This window comes from Sus scrofa, chromosome 14 (assembly GCF_000003025.6).
Source record: "Sus scrofa isolate TJ Tabasco breed Duroc chromosome 14, Sscrofa11.1, whole genome shotgun sequence".
Taxonomy (NCBI): Eukaryota; Metazoa; Chordata; class Mammalia; order Artiodactyla; family Suidae; genus Sus; species Sus scrofa.
The window spans coordinates 92,317,484-92,338,916 of NC_010456.5; the positions used below are offsets into that span (position 1 = coordinate 92,317,484).

General features: G+C 41.2%; 1 protein-coding gene across 2 annotated transcripts in view; it reads right to left on the reverse strand.

Moving 5' to 3' along the window:
- UBE2D1 (UB2D1) overlaps nt 1–12,949 on the reverse strand; it is a 34,119-nt gene extending 21,170 nt beyond the window's left edge. Inside the window, exon 1 of one of the 2 annotated variants that reach the window (XM_021072207.1) lies at nt 12,707–12,949. Coding sequence is in view for 1 of the 2 variants with exons in the window: in NM_001078674.1 (NP_001072142.1) it covers nt 12,707–12,730 (24 nt within the window). In the remaining variant the exon portion in view is untranslated. The remainder of the gene's footprint in view (nt 1–12,706) is intronic. The other variant, NM_001078674.1, reaches the window with a different exon arrangement.

Consider the following 21,433-nt stretch of genomic DNA (forward strand, 5'->3'; position numbering starts at 1 on the left):
GTTCAGATTTCTATAGCCATCTAGACACAAAGAAAAGTACTGAGAGGCCTCAAACTGAATTTTAAATTGGCACAGATGGCATGTTTATAACACCTCCACAATATGCTGAGTGTTCTCTATAAAACCAACCTAGACACAGTCCCTGCCTCTAGGGGACTTAAAATCTAAAAGTAGATGAGGCAGCCTAATTCAAAGAAAGTAAACAAATAAAAAAGGAAACAAAGAAGGGAATGTAAGAGAAGAGAGGCCTGCATTAATCTCTCAGCTCCCAGAAGGGTCACAGCACAATCTCAACAGTGGAGAAGGAAAGCTAACAAGTTAGAGTTGCCTTATTTACCATCAGGCTTAATATGACACCATGCAGTAAATATTCTCTAAAAAATTGTGCTGACCAGACTGAAAATGCTTTGTTGTTCTCTAGTTTCAACATTCAGAAGGTCTAAATCTCCATAACAGATACAATATATACCCCACTGGGTGTCTGTAAAGGATATTAAGCAGCCCATGCATAGGGACTGATTTACAGTCTAAAATCTAAATTACTGAATCCAAAGCATATGAAAGCATTATTTCAAAAATTCTGGCTCAACTGGCAATTAATTAACGTGACACAAGCATCTTTGTTTCAACACTCTTAAAACAAGACAGTGATTCTTACTGGACTGCATTTTTGATGTTGTCTCTAAAGGGATATACGAGCTATATTTGGTTTGTCTGTAAATAAACATTTCATGGGCTTACAGTTCAGACTCTGATCTCCTTATCCAGTTGACTAGAGCTATTTCAATAGGGAGATGTCAAACAATTCTCAGAAATGTCTCTGAATACAGAACCTCTCTAAACTCTTGAATTAAATAACATCTTTATTTTAAACCATGAAGATTCTTTCTGGAAGACTCTTAAATGCTGACAACATCCAATTAATTAAGTTATAGGAACCAAATTTACTTCAATAAACTGGTTCTGGCTGCTTTGCTGTCTCTTTAGATCAGGTATCTCTGGCAAAGACTGTTTGTTAAAAATAATGATAATGCAGCCAAATTTCACACAAAAGGAAGAAAACAAAGAAAGCAATGACACTACTGACTTGGCCACATCAAAGTAATATTTATTGAATCTGAACTGTAAAGATCACAATTTAGAATAAATGTTTAAAGTCAGGATTAGGGACATTACACTCAATGTCTCAGATCTGTAACCACTTTCCTCCAGTGCTCTCTACAGCAGCTGTAATGTAATTATTTTCAATTTCCCAAAATGCTATCTTGACTCTAGTTTAAAACATGGTTTCCTTTTAAAGAGAAGATTTTTTTTGTGTCTGCTTTTTAGGGTCGCACCCAAGGCATATGGAGGTTCCCAGGCTAGGGGTGGAATTGGAGCTATGGCTGTCAGCAATGCCAGATCCGAGCCACGTCTGTAACCTACACCACAGCTCACGGCAATGCTGGATCCTTAACCCATTGAGGGAAGCCGGGGATCAAACCCACAACCTCTTGGTTCCTAGTGGGATTTGTTTCTGCTGCGCCACTACGGGAACTCCTAAAGAGAAGATTCTTGATCACTTCCTTTTATATGTAACATTTCCTTTGTGGGAATTACATAAATAAAATTATATCTTAGACAACTCCAAGGTATCCCAAAAAAGACTACACACGCGCACACATTTTTGCCTTTTAGGGGCGTGCCTGAGGAATATGGAAGTTCCCAGGCTAGGGGTTGAATTAGAGCTGCAGGTGCTAGCCTATGCTACAGCCACAGCAATGCGGGATCTGAGCCTTGTTTGCGACCTACATCACAGCTCACGTCAATACCAGATCCTTAACCCACTCAGCAAGGCCAGGTATTGAACCCCCATCCTTATGGATACTAGTCGAGTTCGTAACCTGCTGAGCCACAAAGGGAACTCCCAATAAAGACTATATTTGAGTCTAACTGATAAAGGTTTTTTTTTTACTTTATTAAGTATTATAGTAAAAAAGCGCTTATTCCAGGAACCTGACTCTAAAGTTGGGATCATCATGATTCCTTCTTCCCTTCATGTCCCACCCCACCCTCCTACCCACTACATTAATCAGTACCAAGTTGTTCAGATTATCCTTCAGTCCATATTCTCCCACTGAAAGGATCCCAGGAGGAGGCCCATTATACAGAAAAACAGATCCAAAGGGCAGAAGAGCCTGAGAAAAGCCAAAGGAAGGACATTTCAGGATAAGAAACCAAAGGTTGGAACCAGGGAGACACTATTCAAGAATCTGAGGAGTTCCCGTCATGGCGCAGTGGTTAACGAATCCGACTAGGAACCATGAGGTTGCGGGTTCGGTCCCTGCCCTTGCTCAGTGGGTTAACGATCCGGCGTTGCCGTGAGCTGTGGTGTAGGTCGCAGACTCGGCTCGGATCCCGTGTTGCTGTGGCTCTGGCATAGGCCGGTGGCTACACCTCCGATTGGACCCCTAGCCTGGGAATCTCCATATGCCACGGGAGTGGCCCAAGAAATGGCAAAAAGACAAAAAAAAAAAAAAAAAAAAAGAACCTGAGAACAGACTGGGCAATAGATAGAGTCTGAAGATACTGCCCAGACTACTGAGCCTTAGACATATGACCTGATGGGCCAAGCAGGGGTAGGTTTGGTGGGTTACACCAACTCAAAAAAGCCAGGTGGTACACACCTTATAATTTTTATTACATACCCTTCTATCTGAATGTCCACTGCCACCATGCTAGCTTAGACTCTTGGATCTCACCTGAACAAGTGCACTGCTGTCTTAACTGACATATTGTCTTACCATTTCTCTTGTTATGAGTTAAGGATCCAGCATTGTCACTGCAGCAGCTTGGGCCACTGAGGTGGCAAGGGTTTGATCCCTGGCCTGGGAACTTCCACATGCTGCAGAGGCAGCCAAAAAAAAAAAAAAAAAAAAAAAAAATCTTCTTAAAGAACCATGTCAAACCTTTTCAATGTTTTTCATTAGCCTTAATAGAAGATTTATAAATCTCTAAAACGGCTTCCAGAATCTGAGTCCTCTCTAACCTGTGTGTGCAACCACCTTCCTCCCCATGCTCTCTCCACCAGTCATAATGACTTTCAATTCCCCAAAATCTATCTTGCCTCTAGTTTCAAACAGGATTTCCCTTTAGATAGAAGACTTCTAATCACCACCCACTACCACACACACTCATTCACCTCATTTGCTTTACTTTTATTTTCATGTCTCATCTTAAACATCATTTCCTTAAAGCAGCTTTCCTCAAACCCTCCAAAGGGTCCCTACCATATTCCTATGGCACTCTGTACTTCCCTTTTCATGACATACAACAAGTCTATAATTAGAAACGATAAAGTATCTCACGTGCTATGAGGGCAAGAATGTATACCCAGCAACAGGATTAATAATGTTATTTCCTTACTTGAAAACCTTCAGTGGCTCCCAACTCTATATTATTCATTTACTTTTTTTGTCTTTTTTTGTGTGTGGGGGGGTGCTGCACCCATGGCATATGGAGGTTCCCAGGCTAGGGGATGAATCGGAGATGTAGCTGCTGGCCTACACCACAGCCACAGCAATGCCAAATCCGAGCTGTGTCTGCTCCCTACACCACAGCTCGTGACAACACTGGATCCTAAACTCACCAAGTGAGGCCAGGGATCGAACCCACATCCTCAGGGATATGAGTCGGGTTCGTTAACCACTGAGCAGGGCGGGAACTCCCAACTTCTACATTAAATATACATTTCTCAGTATGGGTCTTCAAGGCCCTCCACAGGATGAACTTTTATGGTCTACTGTTTTCTGAATGCTCCCCAAAGCCGGACTATCTGTTCCTTTCCAAATTAGCCATGCACTTTCCAGTGCCTTCATTTCTGTAGCTCCCCTATGAACCTGGCTTCCCTGCCTTTCAAAATGCTTCCCATTCTTCCAAACTTATATCCATCTTCTCCATAGACTTTTTTGCTGATTTTCCCTAAATAGATTTGGTCTCTCCCACCTTTGACTCTCTTCCTGCTCAAGTATGTTGTACCTTCCTTTTAGTATTTTCCTAAGTCTACCCAGTTGTTATGGTACATCTCATACCCTTAATAGTTTTAAGTTTCTTAGATAATGCTGGTTATATCTTATTTTTCTATATATCTCCTTATTACATTTTTGTATATGCTTTATATACATAAGGTACTCCATAAATGTGTTAACTTGAATCTAAAAAAATCTACATATAAGGCAGTTGTCTAAATATGTGGACAAAATAATCTCTAAAGTAGAAAAGATACCTGTGAAACAGAAAGGTGTTAAATGGAATTAGAAAAGCACATTATGTTACTAGTACAAAAACAGAGATACATCTTATTTGCATCACAAATAAACACTCTTTAATCAAAAGCAATACATCTTTAGAGACTCATTAATTTCATATTATATGTTAAGATGCCCACATTTATTTCAATTCTGACAATTTAAAATAAATAGAACTTTAAGTTTCACATAGCAGTAGAACACAATGCCACTGCGCAATATTTATTTTTGTGACTATTTTTGCTGTTTGCTGAACCAAAAGAATCTGGTAAATGACATTATTTAGGAATGTCCAATATTATAAATCAGAAAAGACCCAGAAGTTATCTAATTCAACTCATTAAGTTTCTAGATAAAGAAAATAAAGACTGAGTTTCTTGGTCAAGGTCACAAAGCCAGAGCTAGGACAAAGACACAGACCATCTGACTCGCACTTCAGCACTCTTCCCACCCCAAAACAATACTCACCTCAAGGCTGCAATAACTAGAGCACATTATTCTCAACTGACATTGGAGCCAACAATGCCCCAGTACTGAATTAAGGCCATTTGCACATTTTCAGCCATGCTCAAGAGAAACAAAAGTGTGATGAGTGAAGAAATGAAAAGAAATTCTTATTATTTTTCCCCAGGAGACTTATACCTTATAAAAGGTTAGAAATGAATACTATTTCATAAGCTCTGAGAGGCAAGACACTTGAGAGGCAAGAAAAACATGATAGGAGATTATATACAACTTTTCAAATACATAATAGAATTGTCACACTATGGAACATGCAACAAAGCATTTTAATTGCTACATTATCAAAAGTTACTATTTATTTCATAGTAATCAAGAAAGATAGTGATTCAGGGAGAAAGAAAAAAAGCTAGCAGCCTACTTCTCAAAACCTACTTAAAACACAAACCTATCTACCAATATTTACCAAATTTACCTTCCTACACCTCTATCCCTAATAACTGGCATAGAGTAGGCACTCAATAAGTATTTGAATAATAAATTAATCTCTCTTAGTATCATCTAGTATTATTCTTGAATATTGCAGTTGTACATCAATATCTATAAAATGCTGCTACTTGTAGTAGAAAACAATGAGCATTGACAGTTGGCATCAAATAGAAACGTTTTCTGGTATGTGTATATGCATAACTGAATCGCTTTGTTGTACTGCAGAAATTATCACAGCATTGTAAATCAACTATAATTCAATAGAACTTAAAAAAAAAAAGGTAAAAAACCCAAAGCAATGCACAGATGAAGCTGGATGCATCTAATTTTTAGATCTCTCTTAGCAAATCTCCATGAGTAATCCATAGTAAAATTATCATTAAGTTTGCTTTGGGGGGAAAAAAAAGAGAGAAATGTTTCCAAGACTAGAATATTTTACATTGTGTGTGTTATCTATATGTGTATGTGTGTTTGTATGTGAGGATACATGTTCATTTGCTTCCTCTATATATACATGTATATACATATATGTGTATTTGTATGAATATGGCATGTATTTTTGACAATACTGATTTTACCTAAAGAGTTTATGCTATGGAACAATGATTTCCAAATTTTCCTTAAAGTAATTCATAACAAGAAAAACAGCATACACCACAACCTAATAAATACACACACACACACACACGCACACGCACACGCGGGAACACACATGATAACTAAAACAAAGGTTTCATGAAACAACACCACCATTACCATACCAAAGCATTAATATTTTCTATTTCTTTTTTTTTTTTTTCATCTTTTTAGGGCCGCACTTGCGGCATATGGAGGTTCCCAGGCTAGGAGCTGAATCCGAGCTGTAGCTGCCGGCCTATGCTACAGCCACAGCAATGTCAGATTGGAGCCGAATCTGCAACCTACACCACAGGTCATGGCAACACTGGATTCTTAACCCACTGAGCAAGGCCAAAGATCAAAGCGGTGTCCTCATGAATGCTAGTCAGATTCACTTCCGCTGAGGCATGAAGAGAACTCCTATTTCATTTTTTGAAATGCGGTTTGTAATCCTCTCAACTGATTCTGTCACCCCTGTTCTGAAAGCTCACAAAAGTGGGAGAAGACACTGGGAAGGTGTAAACCTTAGTTTAGCACTCATTCCTTAGACATAGCTTAGGTTCCATAGATTCCAACCAGACACTGGCAAAATGAAGACCAGAAATGATTAAACACTGTTCATTGAAAAGCTATGTGTAACACCAGAAGGGTTTTATTACTGCTTAAATAAGTAAAAAATTCAGACAACATTTTGGGCCATAAAAGAAGTCTCAAAAATTTTAAAGGAGTCAAATTATAACACTTATTCTCCTGATCTCAATACAAATAATTAGAAATCAAGAATAAAAAAAAAAGCTCTGTAAAATTCCAATTATTTGGAAAATAAATAATATACCTCTAAATAACCAAAGGATCAAAAAAATCAAAAAGGAAATTAGGAAATAATTTTAACTAAATGAAAATGAAAACACAATGCAACAAAACTTGGGGGAAGCAAGAGTTTTCCTGGTATAGGGAAAAACAACGAGTACAGGGCACCCAGTCTGAGGGCTTCCCTCTAGAGCAATCCAAACTGCTCACCAAAGGCAGTGGCCACTTGGAGTGAGAACCATCAGGTTAATTTTACTGCTAAGTTTAAGGTGAGGGACCCATCTCTTCCCCCACACCCCACCTCACTGCTATTAGAAAGGCTCTTCTAAATTTGCAAGGAGACTAGGAATCTAACAGGCAATGTGCTGTCAGGGAAGGAGAAGAGCCACACAAACAGGATGATGTGAATAGAGAACAGTGGGGGGGAACATCCAGAAAGAGTTAAGACAGGAAGCTGCAGAGCATGGCGGAGATCCAATGGGCAGCACCAGACAGGGTGTTTCAGGATGGTTTCCTCCCCCAACTAAGGACAACTCCTGAATAGGAGCCTCTTACACTGTCTAATGCGGGGGTAAATGAACCTTCACAGCTTCATACCAGAACCAAATTAAATCCAGAAGAAAACCCTCAGCTACTCTGAGGCCATCCAGACCAAAACAGACCCAAAATAGATCCTGTTTAGCCTTCATTTATTCTGAGGTAGCCTAAAGACCCCTCCAACTCCGAAACCCTGCAAATGTGAGTTATACTATATTCCAGTATCTTTCAATCTAGCATACAGGGTTCAGAGAGAGGACAAAAATGTCGATGCTGGTTTTTAATTAAATATAATATCAGTTCATCCACTCTTGAAAAAAGGGGTGGGTGGTGCTGATACATGCTAGATAATCATTAACTCCATTTGACAGAAAGTATTAGGCTGATCATTTTGATTAGTGATGCTCATTAAACATGTTTTCTACATGTATTTCAGGGAACTAAAAAGAGTAAGGATGCTACTCTGCTTGGCTGGAGGCAATCCCACATCCTGCTAAGTTTGGTTTTATTATATGTGCTGGGCTTCCTGAAATAGGCACAAACAACCTTATTTAGATCTATGCTCTTTATTTCCACAGAGAAGGAACCTCAGAATTTTTAAACCAGAATAGGTTATCTTGTCTTTTTATAACTTTGTTGTGATAAAGAAAGAAAAATCATGATACTATGGGCAAAAGGAAGATTGAGCTTAATTACCAAGATTCAAAAGCAGAAAATTCATACAGTGGCTCTTTAAAAAAAGAACACTTTCATCTCAAGGCAAACCATCTATTTATCTACCAAGAACCACATTATCACGCTCCTTCCTTTTAAAACTCTTTAAAAAGTTATATCCTTTTTTACTGAAGGCACCTGTAGCCTTGTACTCTTGTAATCTGAAAGTTTTTCTAACATATCCATGCAATTTGAACTGCTGACTACTACTCAAAGTCATTATAGGAACTAAATGGCTAGATCAATTCATAAACCATTTCCTCAAATGAAAACTTCAAAATGAAATAATACTTTTGACAGAACATTTATGAATTATAACCAGTTTTTCTAAATCTTCTTGGAGGAGAAAAATTTTAAGTGATGCAACAAAGACGAACAACGTTGTATTATTATTTTACCACATTAACTGATCCAGTGCACATTACTTTAGAGCAGAAATTTATAATGCATAATCAACACACTGAGTGATGTGTCAGTGAAAATGATTAAATGTGCCAAGGCTAATTACAATAATACCACTTTACATTTGTATAGAACATTCCAGTTTGCAAAACACTCACATCCATAGACTCATCTGACTCTATGTCTTTCATTAAGTACAAGAGATATGATGTGAATCTATCTGTATATACTGAAATAGTTAACAGGGACTCCGGAGTCAACTGCCTGGTATGGACTTCTTAGTGCTGCCACATACTACTTATGTGATTCTGAGTACATTACTCAACATCTTTGTGCCTTAGTTTCATCATCTGTAAAATTGGGATAATAATCATTTCTACCTCTTAGGTCTACTAATGATTAAATAAAGGAATATGTGTCATGAACTTAATACAGTGTCTAGCACAGAGTTACCATTATGTATTATACGTGATGGTTGTAGTTATCAGCAGTGTCACTACATGGATAAGGAAACAAGCTAGTAAGTCACAGAACTGGAAACAGAAACCAGAGCTGCTTCTCTTCTCCCATTTGATGCTCTCTCCACAAAGGGCTGGGGTTTTTTTGGTTTGTTTTTGAAGTATCCTCAGGATTTTTAGACTGACATAAACAGTCAGTCTAATGTGGAATTGTACAAATCCAAAAATTCAGCAGCTTAAAATGAATTTGTTGTTTCTTTTTCTTTCTTTCTTTTTTTTTCTGCACTCGAGGCATGTGGAAGTTTCCAGGCTAGGGATCAAACCCACATCACAGCAGTAGCCTGAGTCACTGCAGTGACCGGAACCTTAATGTGCTGCACCAGAATGGAACTCCCATTATGTTGTATTTTAATTTACAAATACGTTTTAAGTTAAATTGACTATTAAATATTCCATTTGGGGGACAAAACTATACACTAAGGAATAGCCATCTGTGTTGCTATATTTGTAAAACAAAACTCTTTTGTTTAATTTTTCAAGATAGATCACATCATTTAGTATTGTGATTAGTACTTCAATTTCTTTATCAAATAAAATCTAGAGGGAAATATAAATACACTCAGACGATGACGATTGTGTTAAATTTCCTTTTTTTTTTTTTAACTTTCCAGTTTTCAAAACATTCAGTATTGTGATATAACATCTGTAATTTAAAAAATGATTTTCGGAGTTCCCGTCGTGGCGCAGTGGTTAACGAATCCGACTAGGAACCATGAGGTTGCGGGTTCGGTCCCTGCCCTTGCTCAGTGGGTCAAGCTTCCGGCATTGCCGTGAGCGGTGGTGTAGGTCACAGACGCGGCTTGGATCCTGCGTTGCTGTGGCTCTGGCGTAGGCTGGCAGCTACAGCTCCAATTCGACCCCTAGCCTGGGAACCTCCATATGCCGCAGGAGCGGCCCAAGAAATGGCAAAAAGACAAAAAAATAAAAAAAAAATAATAATAAATAAATAAAAAATGATTTCCAAAAAATTTACCAAGGCTTGAAAACAGTATTAACAGAAGAAACATTCAAAACTAATTCTAGAAAATAGCAAATGCCCAGCTGAAAACTGCCCTCTTTTTTCAGACATGCCTTAGTTATCTTTCCTTAGACTTTGCTCAAATTTCTTCCCTTTAGTGATTTAGGTGACTATGATAACATCTTCCACTGTATCTAAAAATAGGGCATGAGTGTGTAAATTTATGAGCTGAAATGTAAAAACTGGCACTGGATGTCTAAATTAGAGTATTAAATCATTTACCGTACTCTAGCATAAAAATATATTTTAAGCACTCATCTCCACATGCTTTGTATATTCATACAATTTTAATTCAACCATCCTTAATCTTTTCATATGAAGTGAAGAAATGTGAAATCATGAACTTTTTAACATTCTCAAATATGCCAAATCACTTCTTAAGAGATTAACTTGGACAAAGCACTCCACTCCAAACCTCAGACTCCTCTGACTAACAAGGAGACTAGACTAGAATGTCAGTGGTTCTCAGCCTTCTTTCCACCCCAGCCCATCTGAGGGATTCTACAACTGACAGCAGTCATGGACAGCAGTGGGGACAGCCTGCAATACATCTCTCAGAGGTGATTCTGATACACTACCCTAGAAGCTGTTCCCCTTCTCTCCACTCCACTCTGCTACTGCAGAGTTCTTTGAGGTTCTGCAGTTCTATAGGCTGCCACTGCAGGTACAGGAAAATAACAACCCAGAGGACCTGGAAGGCAACTGACAGTATTCCTTTAATACACTTAAAAAGAAAGGCCAAACATTACTATGCATTTTCTTTTGTTGAAGCATGCAAAATTCAAAGAGAATCTGTATAATGATGCTATCAAATAGGGCTTTGTAAGTGTTCATATGGCAAACAGCACACATTCTCTGGAATTCTTTTTTAATCAAGGGGGTAGGTAAGGCAAGAGGAAAAGTGGGGAATCAAAACAAATACCTTCTAAAGTTTGAGGGAATTGTTTGAACATGGAAGAGAGATTTATGCAAGTCAACTTTTCTGACAACAGAGAAGGAAAGCCAAAGACTGACACATAGAGATGGGATGTTATGTGACCCCAAATCTCCTCCCCAAACTATCAATTTGTTACAGATCTGACATCAATTCTACGTAAGAATATTTTCTTAACCAGACAACTCTGTTACAAACTAAGAGCTGAAAATATGATTTGGGTATATGCCATATTATAAATACAAATCAAATATACTGGCTCAGCATGGTGATTGATAGTTGCCCAGTATATTTACAAATAATGACAATTTCCTTTGTCTACTGTGGACAAATTCTACACTACTTAAAAGCTATTATATGTGTAAAGCTTTGTAAAAAATTCTCACAACTAGAGAAGAAGAAAATGTAATTTTTAAGACTTACTTGGAAAAATGTGTGTGGTTTACTTCAAATGAGAGCCAATATTACATCATCATTAATAAGTACACAAGGCATGGCAAAGATGCTGAGTGAGGCTTCAGATTAGAATTATCTATTAAAAAAAAATGTGTAACTGCATTATCTTCAAACCAGAAAACATACTAATCAATAAATGCTGATCATTAGCTATGGGCTTTATAGCGAGAGGAACTTTAAAAAGTACAAAAATTAACAATATTCCACAGATTTAGTATTTGACTCTCCCCCCCCAAAATTGGCTGGTTCTAGAAAGTTGCTGTCCTCTGTACCAGAAGATGCCACCAATGGTGACTAAGAAAACATCTCTATCACTGTTCTTTTGATTCATGCCTGAAAAGGTTGATAAATTTTTTCGGTAGGATTTCTTCTGAAATCCTTTACAAAACATACTGTCCATTGTTGGCTTAACTTGCTGAACCTAACTCCCATTAAAATAACAAATTCTCAATGTTCTCCACATGAAACATACCAATAAAACCTAAAACTTGTGTCAGTGAACAGACCAAATCACCTAACAAGAAGTAAAAGTGAACAGAAAGAAAATGCCCCAACCCAATTTTGTAAGATGTTCATGTAGAGACAGTAGCAATAGATACTATGCAAGAGAAGACAATACCTTACACTGCGTTTGGGATAGACAAACATTTCTTTAATGAACGTACACATTTCTTCCTCATTCTATACCCATGTGTCAAAACATCAAACAATTAAATTTGTGGCAGTTTCTGTTGTGTCTCAAACTTTACACCTAAGTTTATCATGAGGGGTAAAAAAAACCTGCTTGGCTTGACTTGCCATGAATCACAGCCAGGAGGTCATCTTGCTGTGTATCAGCAACTATGTTTTCACTACAGCTATGTGACCTGAAGTGGCAGCAGCAGAGGGACCAAAATAGAAGGGGCAGGAGGCTTCTCGGCCCCAAACAGGCTTTTCCAGCCCATTCGGGCATCTGAGCAAGAGCCAACCTCAGAGGAGAGAAAGAACAAATCCAAGGGCTCCGCGGAGGAAGGCTGCAGGCCCACCACACCTTCCTTGCCCTCCCCGGGAGTCCAGGGAGACAAGAACATAAAAGAGAACCGGCTTAAGAAACAGCTTGAAGAAAGCAGCATGACAAGGGCCAAAACTCGCCCGGTATAGGACAAAATTCAGGCGCGACCGAGAAGCACAGATTTCGGGAAGGTCTGGAGACCGAAACGATCTCCGGCCGGGGCTCCGGGCGCAGGTCCTGAGAGAGCGCACGGCGGGCCCCCTGCCTCCCAGCACCTCCAGCGCCCGGGACCTGCCGCTGCTCCCACCTCACCTGTCGGGTGCCCGCTGGCCCCGCCAGCATCCCTGGCCCCTGGTTCCCGCCCCGGCCCATCCTTCTTTCACGTTCCCTCCAGGCACAACTCTCAGACCACCGCCGGGCTCAGCGTGGGCAGGGGGCTGAAGCCCCCGCCCCAGACCGGGCCCCGGCACTCACTTTCTGAATCCGCTTCAGCGCCATGGGTCAGGGAGGACAGCGGGGACACTGGCCGGTGGGGGACGGCTTCGGGGCTCGGAGGCGTGGGATCGTTGCGGACTCGGTTCGCTGGCTATTCGGCTGGCTCAGCCGGGAGGGTCCCGGCTTGCTGCTCTCTCGCTCGCTCCGGGAGCCGCTGCCCGTTCCGAGTGCGCCCCAGCGCCAGTATGCGGGCGGGGACGCCGGTGAGACTCTTTTGTTTCCGCTTTTGCTTCTGGGAAGGAGGCTGTGTCCGCCCCGCCCCGCCCCGCCCCATCCCGCCGGGCACTTTGGGAAGTGTAGTTCCGGCTCTTCCTGGCCGCCGCCCGGGGCGGGGGTGCGTTGCTCACAGATGACCTAGACCCGCAGGCTGATCTCAGAACTACCCCGGGTTGAGTAGGTCTCTGCAGTTGGATTTTGAGCAAGGTACTGAAGTGGAGTCCCCATTCTGTAAAATGAGGATAACAAATTAGCTTGAAAAACATGTACAAGAATTTCTGACGTGCTGTAGCTCATCTTGCTTTTTTTTACGTTTACAGATTTTACCCTCTTCTCAAATACTTGAATTGCGTCAATTTCTCACATATGCACAGACTTATACCAGTTAAGACACCTTACCTCCTTAATTCCTATTTCAAAAGTCGCCCCTTCTATCTGATGCTAATCCCACCATGTTTGCTTCTTCTTGGAACTCCCAATTCTGAGTTTCATCCTCCTTCCTTTCCGTTGACAGACCAGTAGTACCTGCTCTGTCCCCATAGTCTCCTCGCGCTCCTCACTCACTCAATTCTTATGAACGTGTGTGCTCAATAAAACTTGGCTTCTGCTTTCAGCACCAGCAGAACTCGCTTCTCACCAGAGTCGCACTTGAGCTTCTACTTCCCAAATCGAGTTCGCTCCTTTTCCTCCATGACGTTTTTGACCTATTTCATTGCTGGCTACCTTTTGCTTTTTAAAATACTTACCGCCTACCAGAGCACTAGGGTAGTTGGGGTTTTTACTCCTCTGGCTTTGGCTTTTTTGTCACTAGCTCCCCTTCTCAAGAGTCAGAGTGGCCTGGAGTTCCAGTCTCTGATCTCTACCATGAACTGGGTGGGAGCCCACGAAGCTTGGCTGGAGGGAGGGCTTTGTAGACAGATCCTCTCCTGGAATGGGATCCCAGCTCTGATTCGTACCCACTGTGTGGTTGTGTAGTCAATTAAACTCTCTAAGCCTCAGTTTCCTCATGTCAAAATCTCTAGATATGTTATTGTAAAAATTAACTGATATACATATAACATGCCACAATACCTAATATGTTGAAAGTGCTCTATAAAAATTATTTCCTTGTTTTTTTCTATATGATAATGACTTAAAATCTTTCTTTCCAATGAAACTCTCACCCAAATTTCAGCCTTTTATGTCCAAAAGTCTACTGGACATGTCCACCTTCCTTCTTTGTGGCCAGGAATGAGAATGTGTTACAATGTCAGGGTTGGAGGAAAGCCCCAAACAGTAGCTACCATAGCTTCTTTAAAGGCTTACAAAGAACAAGGAACAAAAATCCACTCATGTAACTTAAAGTCCTAGGTAGATAGGATAGTGAAAGAATGATGGAAATGTGTAATGGAATCTGAAACTTGATTTAGAAGCCTCTCATCCCCTTCCCCCAAAATAAACATAATACTAAAATCTTTCTGGAGTTTAGCTATTCTCTTACTTCCTTTTTCTTGAGGTTTGCTTCTCTGCACTCTGGCCCACCCTCCTTTTCCCAGTTCCCTCTTAGCTTCTCTTGCACGTGGCATGAGCTCCTATCACTCTTACTCCATTTTTTGACACTCTTCCAGCAACTGCTCCTGCTGTTAAATGGCCAGGCCTTTTGGTACTCCCTATCTATTTCCCTAAAAGGAAGAATCTCATTGATACATCCATCTTTTTACTCCAGGCTATAATTTTCAGCTAGTGAGCAAAGTATGGACTGACTACTCTTAGGTTAGTTAGCCACCCATGGTCCAATCAATAGGAAGTCTGAAGTATGTTGGGACAAGGAGGTTTGTGAAACAAACCAGCAAGGCCATATCATCCTGCAGAGAGATGTATTGGGGCTAGATTGACCCACCATCTTTGTTCTCTAGAAAATGGGACCCTACCCTCAACATCACTCTTTTTTTTCATAGGGCAGACATGAGAGTGTCCTTGTAAATAGAGGAGAAAAAGTCTGGACTTGGGCACCACCTGTTTTGAGGAGTTGCATTCCCATGTTGATAGTATTGGGATATTATGCACGAATTGAGGCCATGCCCAGCTGCTCCCACTATGGGGAAGCACTAGGTGCAGGTAGCTCATTACCAGGAAGCCCAGAAAAAACCTTCTGGGTCATTAAGTGGACAGACCTGATAACACCACAGCCACAGCAATGCTGGATCCGAGTTACATCTGTGACTTACACCACAGCTTGTGGCAACATCAGGCCATTATTAAGGCCAGAGATCAAATTTGCATCCTTATGCACACTATGTTGAGTTCTTAACCTGCTGAGCCCCACTGGGAACTCTGGATTTATATCTTGATTGATTCCAGTACTAATTAGCTGTGTATCTTTTGGGCAAGTTTCCTAACCTCTCCATTCTTTTCTTTTTTTTTCTTCATAATATGATAATAATACCAATTCCATAGAGTAGATGAGAGGATGAAATGAACTATATGAAGCACTCACTTCAAAGCAAGCATCTGATGTTATTCTTTTGCTCCTTTTCTTCCAACTCTTTAAACACTTTTTATTTTTTTAATCTTTTTATGGCTGCAGCATATGGAAGTTCCCAGGCTAGGGGTTGAATTGGAGCTGCAGCTGCCGGCCTATGCCACAGCCACAGCAACTCCAGATCCAAGCTGTGTCTTCGACCTGCATGATAGCTCACGGCAACGCTGGATCCTTAACCCAATGAGAGAAGCCAGGGATTGAACCCAAATCTTCATGGATCCTAGTTAGGTTTGTTACCTCTGAGCCACAATGGGAACTCCCAGAACTTCATATTTAAGGATAGGGAGCAGCCATTGTCAGCATTTGGAATACAGAATGGTTGGCAGATGATGTTAATCAGGAAAAAGAATGGTCCAGGGCAAGAAGCTTAGTTAAGGAATTGGCACCTTTGGAGAAGTCTCTAACCAAGTAAAAGAGGTGAAAGAAGAGCTTCTCCAGACCAGGTGGAGTGTGCTGACCAAGCACACTTGATAGAATCAAAGCAACAATCTGGGCAGTTCATGAAGCCTCTAGAGAAACTGACAAGCAGATCTGGCCAGAAATTTTCAGAGTTGAGCAAAAAGGAAGGGTTTGGTGAAAAGATTCAGGCATTCCTGGCAAGTGTGGCATGATGGAGCAGGGCATGTGTCAGGAGTCCAGGGTTTGAGGTCCATGAACTTAGTCCTGGCCCAGTTAAGACCAGCAGAGGGGCTGCCCTGTTAGGAACACCACCAGCAGCTCCGTCATCTCTGGAATGGATGTTACCCGATTTATCAGGTACTGCTGAAACAGTCGCTGATTGCCAGGTTTTTAAAAATGGTTAATGAAAACCAATTTCGAGCACTGAAAAGCAGAAGAATGTTTAAACATTTTCAGGTTTCTGTTTGTTTGACAAAGGTATGAGAAGGAAAAGGCTTCTGTGGTTCCAGTCATAATCTAGTTTAATAAAGTTTTACGTAGCCCTAGTGTATTAGGGTCATGCAGGGAAAGAGAACGGATAGGGCATATGGTACGTAGATATCAAAGAGGAGATTTATCATGGGCATCAGCTCATGTGGTTACAAAGGCTGAGATATGCCATGATACACCACCTGCAAGATGGAGAACCAGGAAAGCCAGTGGTGTCATTCACTCCAAGTCCGAAGGTCTAAAAACCAGGGAAGCCTATGATGTGACTTCCAGCCAGAGGCCAAAGGCCTGAGAAAGAGAAAGGGAAGAGGAGGGTGCTGGTGTAAGTCCTGGTGTCTGAAGGCCCCCAAACTGGAGGCTCCTGTGTCTTCCCGTGTTGGAGGGCAGGGGAAAATGAATGTCCAAACTCAAGAAGAGAGGGAGGGAATTCATCCTTCCTCAGCCTTTTTGTTCTATCCAGGACCCTCCACATATTGGATGGCAAGCATCCACACGGGTGAGGGCAGGTCTTCTTTCTTAGTCTAGTGATCACTGTCACACACACACACATCACCAGCTATCTGGACATCCGTTAGCTTAGTCAAGTGGACACATAAAATTAATCACATCTGGTAGCTAGAACTCTTCTTAAACAGAGCAGCTGTATCACCTCATTTTCTAGCATGGTACCCAGCAGACAGGCTCCAAACAGTCCACGCTCAGGCCAAATGGTATTTCACGAAAGTGCCAGAAGTTAGGACTGGGGAAATTCCCCGTTGTGGCTCAGTGGTTAGCGAATACTACTAGGAACCATGAAGTTATGGGTTTGATCCATGGCCTCACTTAGTGGGTTAAGGATCCAGCATTGCTGTGAGTTGTGGTGTAGGTCGCAGATCTGGTGTGGTTGTGGCTATGGTGTAGGCCAGCGGCTATAGCTCTGATTAGACCCTAGCCTGGGAACCTCCATGTGCCACAGGTGTGGCCCTAGAAAAGACAAAAAAGAAAAAAAAAAGAAGTTAGGACTGGGATCGTGGAAGCTGGGACAAGGAAGGGGTGAGGGCAAACGAGTGGCCCCTCTCACTCCCAAAAGTTTTTGGAGCAGTTCAGTAGTTATCTGTTTTTCTAAACTATTTGAATGGGCTTGGGTAAGTTTCCTCATATAAAAATTGGTTTAATAGCACTACTCATACAATGAAATGAGGTCATGCATGGGATGTACTTAGCACAGTGAAGGGATCATGGCACTTTCCAGAAAAATATTAGCTGCTATTGTGTTTGGACTCTACTTTTTTTTTTTAGGGCTGCACCTGTGGCATATGCAAGTTCCCAGGCTAGGAGTCTAATCAGAGCTACAGCTGCCGGCGTACTTCACAGCCACAGCAACGAAGGATCCGAACCATATCTGTGACCTACACCACAGCTCACGGCAATGCTGGATCATCAACCCAATGAGCAAGACCAGAGATTGAACCTGCATCCTCATGGATGCTAGTCGGGTTCATTACCACTGAACCACAGCAGGAACTCGAGGACTCTACTTTATTTATTTATTTTTTAATTTTTAAATTGTGTGTGTGTGTGTGTGTGTTTTATGCCTTTGCTAGGGCCACTCCTGTGGCATATGGAGGTTCCCAGGCTAGGGGTCTAATCAGAGCTATAGCCGCCAGCCTACACCAGAGCCACAGCAATTCAGGATCCGAGCCAAGTCTGCAACCTACACCACAGCTCAAGGCAACACCAGATCCTTAACCCACTGAGTGAGGCCAGGGATCGAACCCACAACCTCATGGTTCCTGGTCGGATAACCACTTAGTCACAATGGGAACTCCTTGAGAACTCTACTTTAGAGTTTGGTAGAAGAATGGATTGTAGTTCTTGAAAAACATGTTTGGAAATCACTGATTTGGCTCTTGTTAAAAAAACAAATGTTTTGATTATATAAAGAGTACATGAATTCATTTGTATAAAAAATTTTAAAGAAGGGAGTTCCCATTGTGGCTCAGCGGTTAATGAACCTGAGTAGTATCCGTGAGGATTTGGGTTTGATCCCTGCCCTTGCTCAGTTGGTTAAAGATCTGGCGTCACCGTGAGCTGTGGTGTAGATCGCAGATGCAGCTCAGATCCCGAGTTGCTCTGGCTCTGGCATAGGCTGTTGGCTACAGCTCCGATTCGACCTCTAGCCTGGGAACCTGCATATGCCATGGGTGTGGCCCTAAAAAAAATTTTTTTAAATAGGCAATAATGACAATATAGCAGTCTCCCGTCGTGTTTTCTTCTCTAAAATGAAAAAAAAAAAATCTCTGTAGGAAAATGTCACTAATCAACTCAGTTCGAACTTTTAATGTAAAAAAGTTAAAGCAGTGATAGTCCTAGAGCAGAAAGCTAAATACAGAGAGAATTTTATTCCCTGCTTAGATGTGTTCTGCTGTTTTAACAGTTTTCTTCTATGCTGGGAAATCTCTTTCCTCTCCATAAGTCTTTTCAGAAACTTGGTTCCGGAGTTCCCATCGTGGCTCAGCAGAAATGAACCTGACTAGTATCCATGAGGATGCAGATTCCATCCCTGGCCTCGTTCAGTGGGTTAAGGATATGGCTTTGCTGTGAGCTGTGGTGTAGGTCGCAGACATGACTCGGATCTGGTATTGCTGTGGCTCTGGTGCAGGCCGGCAGCAACAGCTCTGATTAGACCCCTAACCTGGTAACTCCCATATGCCGTGGGTGCGGCCCTAAAAAGACAAAAAAAAAAAAAAAAGAAAAAGAAAAAGAAAAAAAAGGAGTTCCCGTCGTGACGCGGTGGTTAACGAATCCGACTAGGAACCATGAGGTTGCGGGTTCGGTCCCTGCCCTTGCTCAGTGGGTTAAGGAACCGGCGTTGCCGTGAGCTGTGGTGTAGGTTGCAGACATGGCTCAGATCCCGCGTTGCTATGGCTCTGGCACAGGCCGGTGGGTGTAGCTCCAATTCGACCCCTAGCCTGGGAACCTCCATATGCTGCGGGAAGGGCCCCAGAAAAGGCAGAAAGACCGGAAAAAAAAAAAAAAAAGAAAAAGAAAAAGAAAGAAACTTAGTTCCTTCATCCTTTGATATGACTTGTCATATTAGGCTATAATATAAATATTCTGGTTGGAGCCTTTCAACTCTATCCCCACCCTCATTGCTCTGAAAATTTTTGTTCTATTTTACAGCAGTTGCACATTTCCATCTGATATTACTACGTAAAAACTATTCTTTAGAGACAATATATGACTTCCCTGCTCTGTAAAGTCTCTAAGTATTCCAGGACAATACATGACAAGTTACTGAGAGGGATGTTAGTAATTTTACTCCCCAGTTTAAACAATATTAAGCATGTTAATGCTATAAAAGTTGTTAAACAAGTCTACATGATACAGCCCTTTAACAAACAAACTCATTTCTAAGTGCCCTGAATCATGGTTGGATGTGCTTTCTGCAAAGCCCAACAGAATCAAATTATGGGCAGTAAATGCAGCGCCAACAGCGTAATCAATTAAAAGCTTCAAGGACTCCAAAAAACCAGTCTGTTCTGGAGGACCTTTGTGTGTGTGTATCTTGTGATATATATATATATCTTGTGAAAGACAGAAAGGTAATTACTTCTGACTGACAAGGGGAGGTTGGTGGTTGGCCTTACTCTAGGCAAAACTGGGATAAAATGTGTATTCCTAATCCCTTTCTGTACTTTCTCCTTTTCTTTTCTTTCCTTTTTTTTTTTTTTTCTTTTGGGATGAATCTTGAGGACATTACACCAAGAGAAATAAGCCAGTCGCAAAAAGACAAATACTTATACCTCCACTTATATGAGGTATCAAATTCATAGAAACAGAAAGTAGAATAGTGGTTTCCAGGGATAGGGTGCCTAGGAGGTGGGAGGAATGGGGAGTTGTTGTTTAATGAGTGTAGACTTTCAGTTTTGCAAGATGAAATAGTTCTGGAAATTGGTTGCATAATGATGTGAATATACTTAACAGCACTGAACTGTACACTTAGAAATAGTTAGGATGATACGTTTTATGTGTTTTTTTAACTCCAATTTTTTATTTTATTATTTATTGATTGATTGATTGTCTTTTTTTGACATTTCTTGGGCTGCTCCCAAGGCATATGGAGGTTCCCAATCTAGGGGTCGAATCGGAGCTGTAGCTGCCAGCCTACGCCAGAGCCACAGCAACACGGGATCCGAGCCGGCTCTGCAACCTAAACTACAGCTCATGGCAACGCCGGATCCTTAACCCACTGAGCAAGGCCAGGGATCGAACCTGCAACCTCATGGTTCCCAGTCGGATTCGTTAACCACTGCGCCAAGACGGGAATTCCAACCCCAATTTTTTAAAAAGTCTTATTAAAAAGACAAGTGTTGGAGATGATGGGGACAATGTGGAATCTTTATACACTGCTGATGAGAAGGTAAAATGGTACAGTCACTTTGGAAAAATAAATTAACAGTTTCTTAACAAAAACATAAATTTTGCCATATGACCTGGCAATTTCACACTTAGGAATCTACCCCAGAGAAATAAAACATATATCCACAAAAAGGCATGTACAAAAAAGCATTATGCTTACTGACCAAAAGTGGACATAGTTCAAATGTCTATCAACTGGTGAAAAGGTAAAATGCATGTGGTGTAGTCATACTATGAAGTATTATTAGGCAATAAAACAGAACAAACTATTGACATGTGCTACAACAGCTTTGAACATCAAAACATTATGCTAAAATGAAAAAAAGCCAGATGCAAAAGACCTACATATTGTATGATTCTATTTATATGAAATGTCCAAAAAAGGTACACTTATAAAGACCCAAATAAAGCCAGATTACTGGTTGCCTAGGCTTGGGAATGCAAGTGGAGATGAACTGTCAACAATTGCAAGGTAACTTTTGGGAGCAATGGAAAAGTTCTAAAATAGGCAGTTCTAGCTGTGGCACAACACTGGCATCTCTGGAGGGCTGGGGCACAGGTTCCATCTCTGTTGGGGCACAACAGGTTAAAGGAGCCAGCATTGTCACTGGTGTGGTATAGGTCAAAACTGTGGCTCAGATCTGATCCCTGGCCCCGGAACCTGACATGCCTCAGGGCTG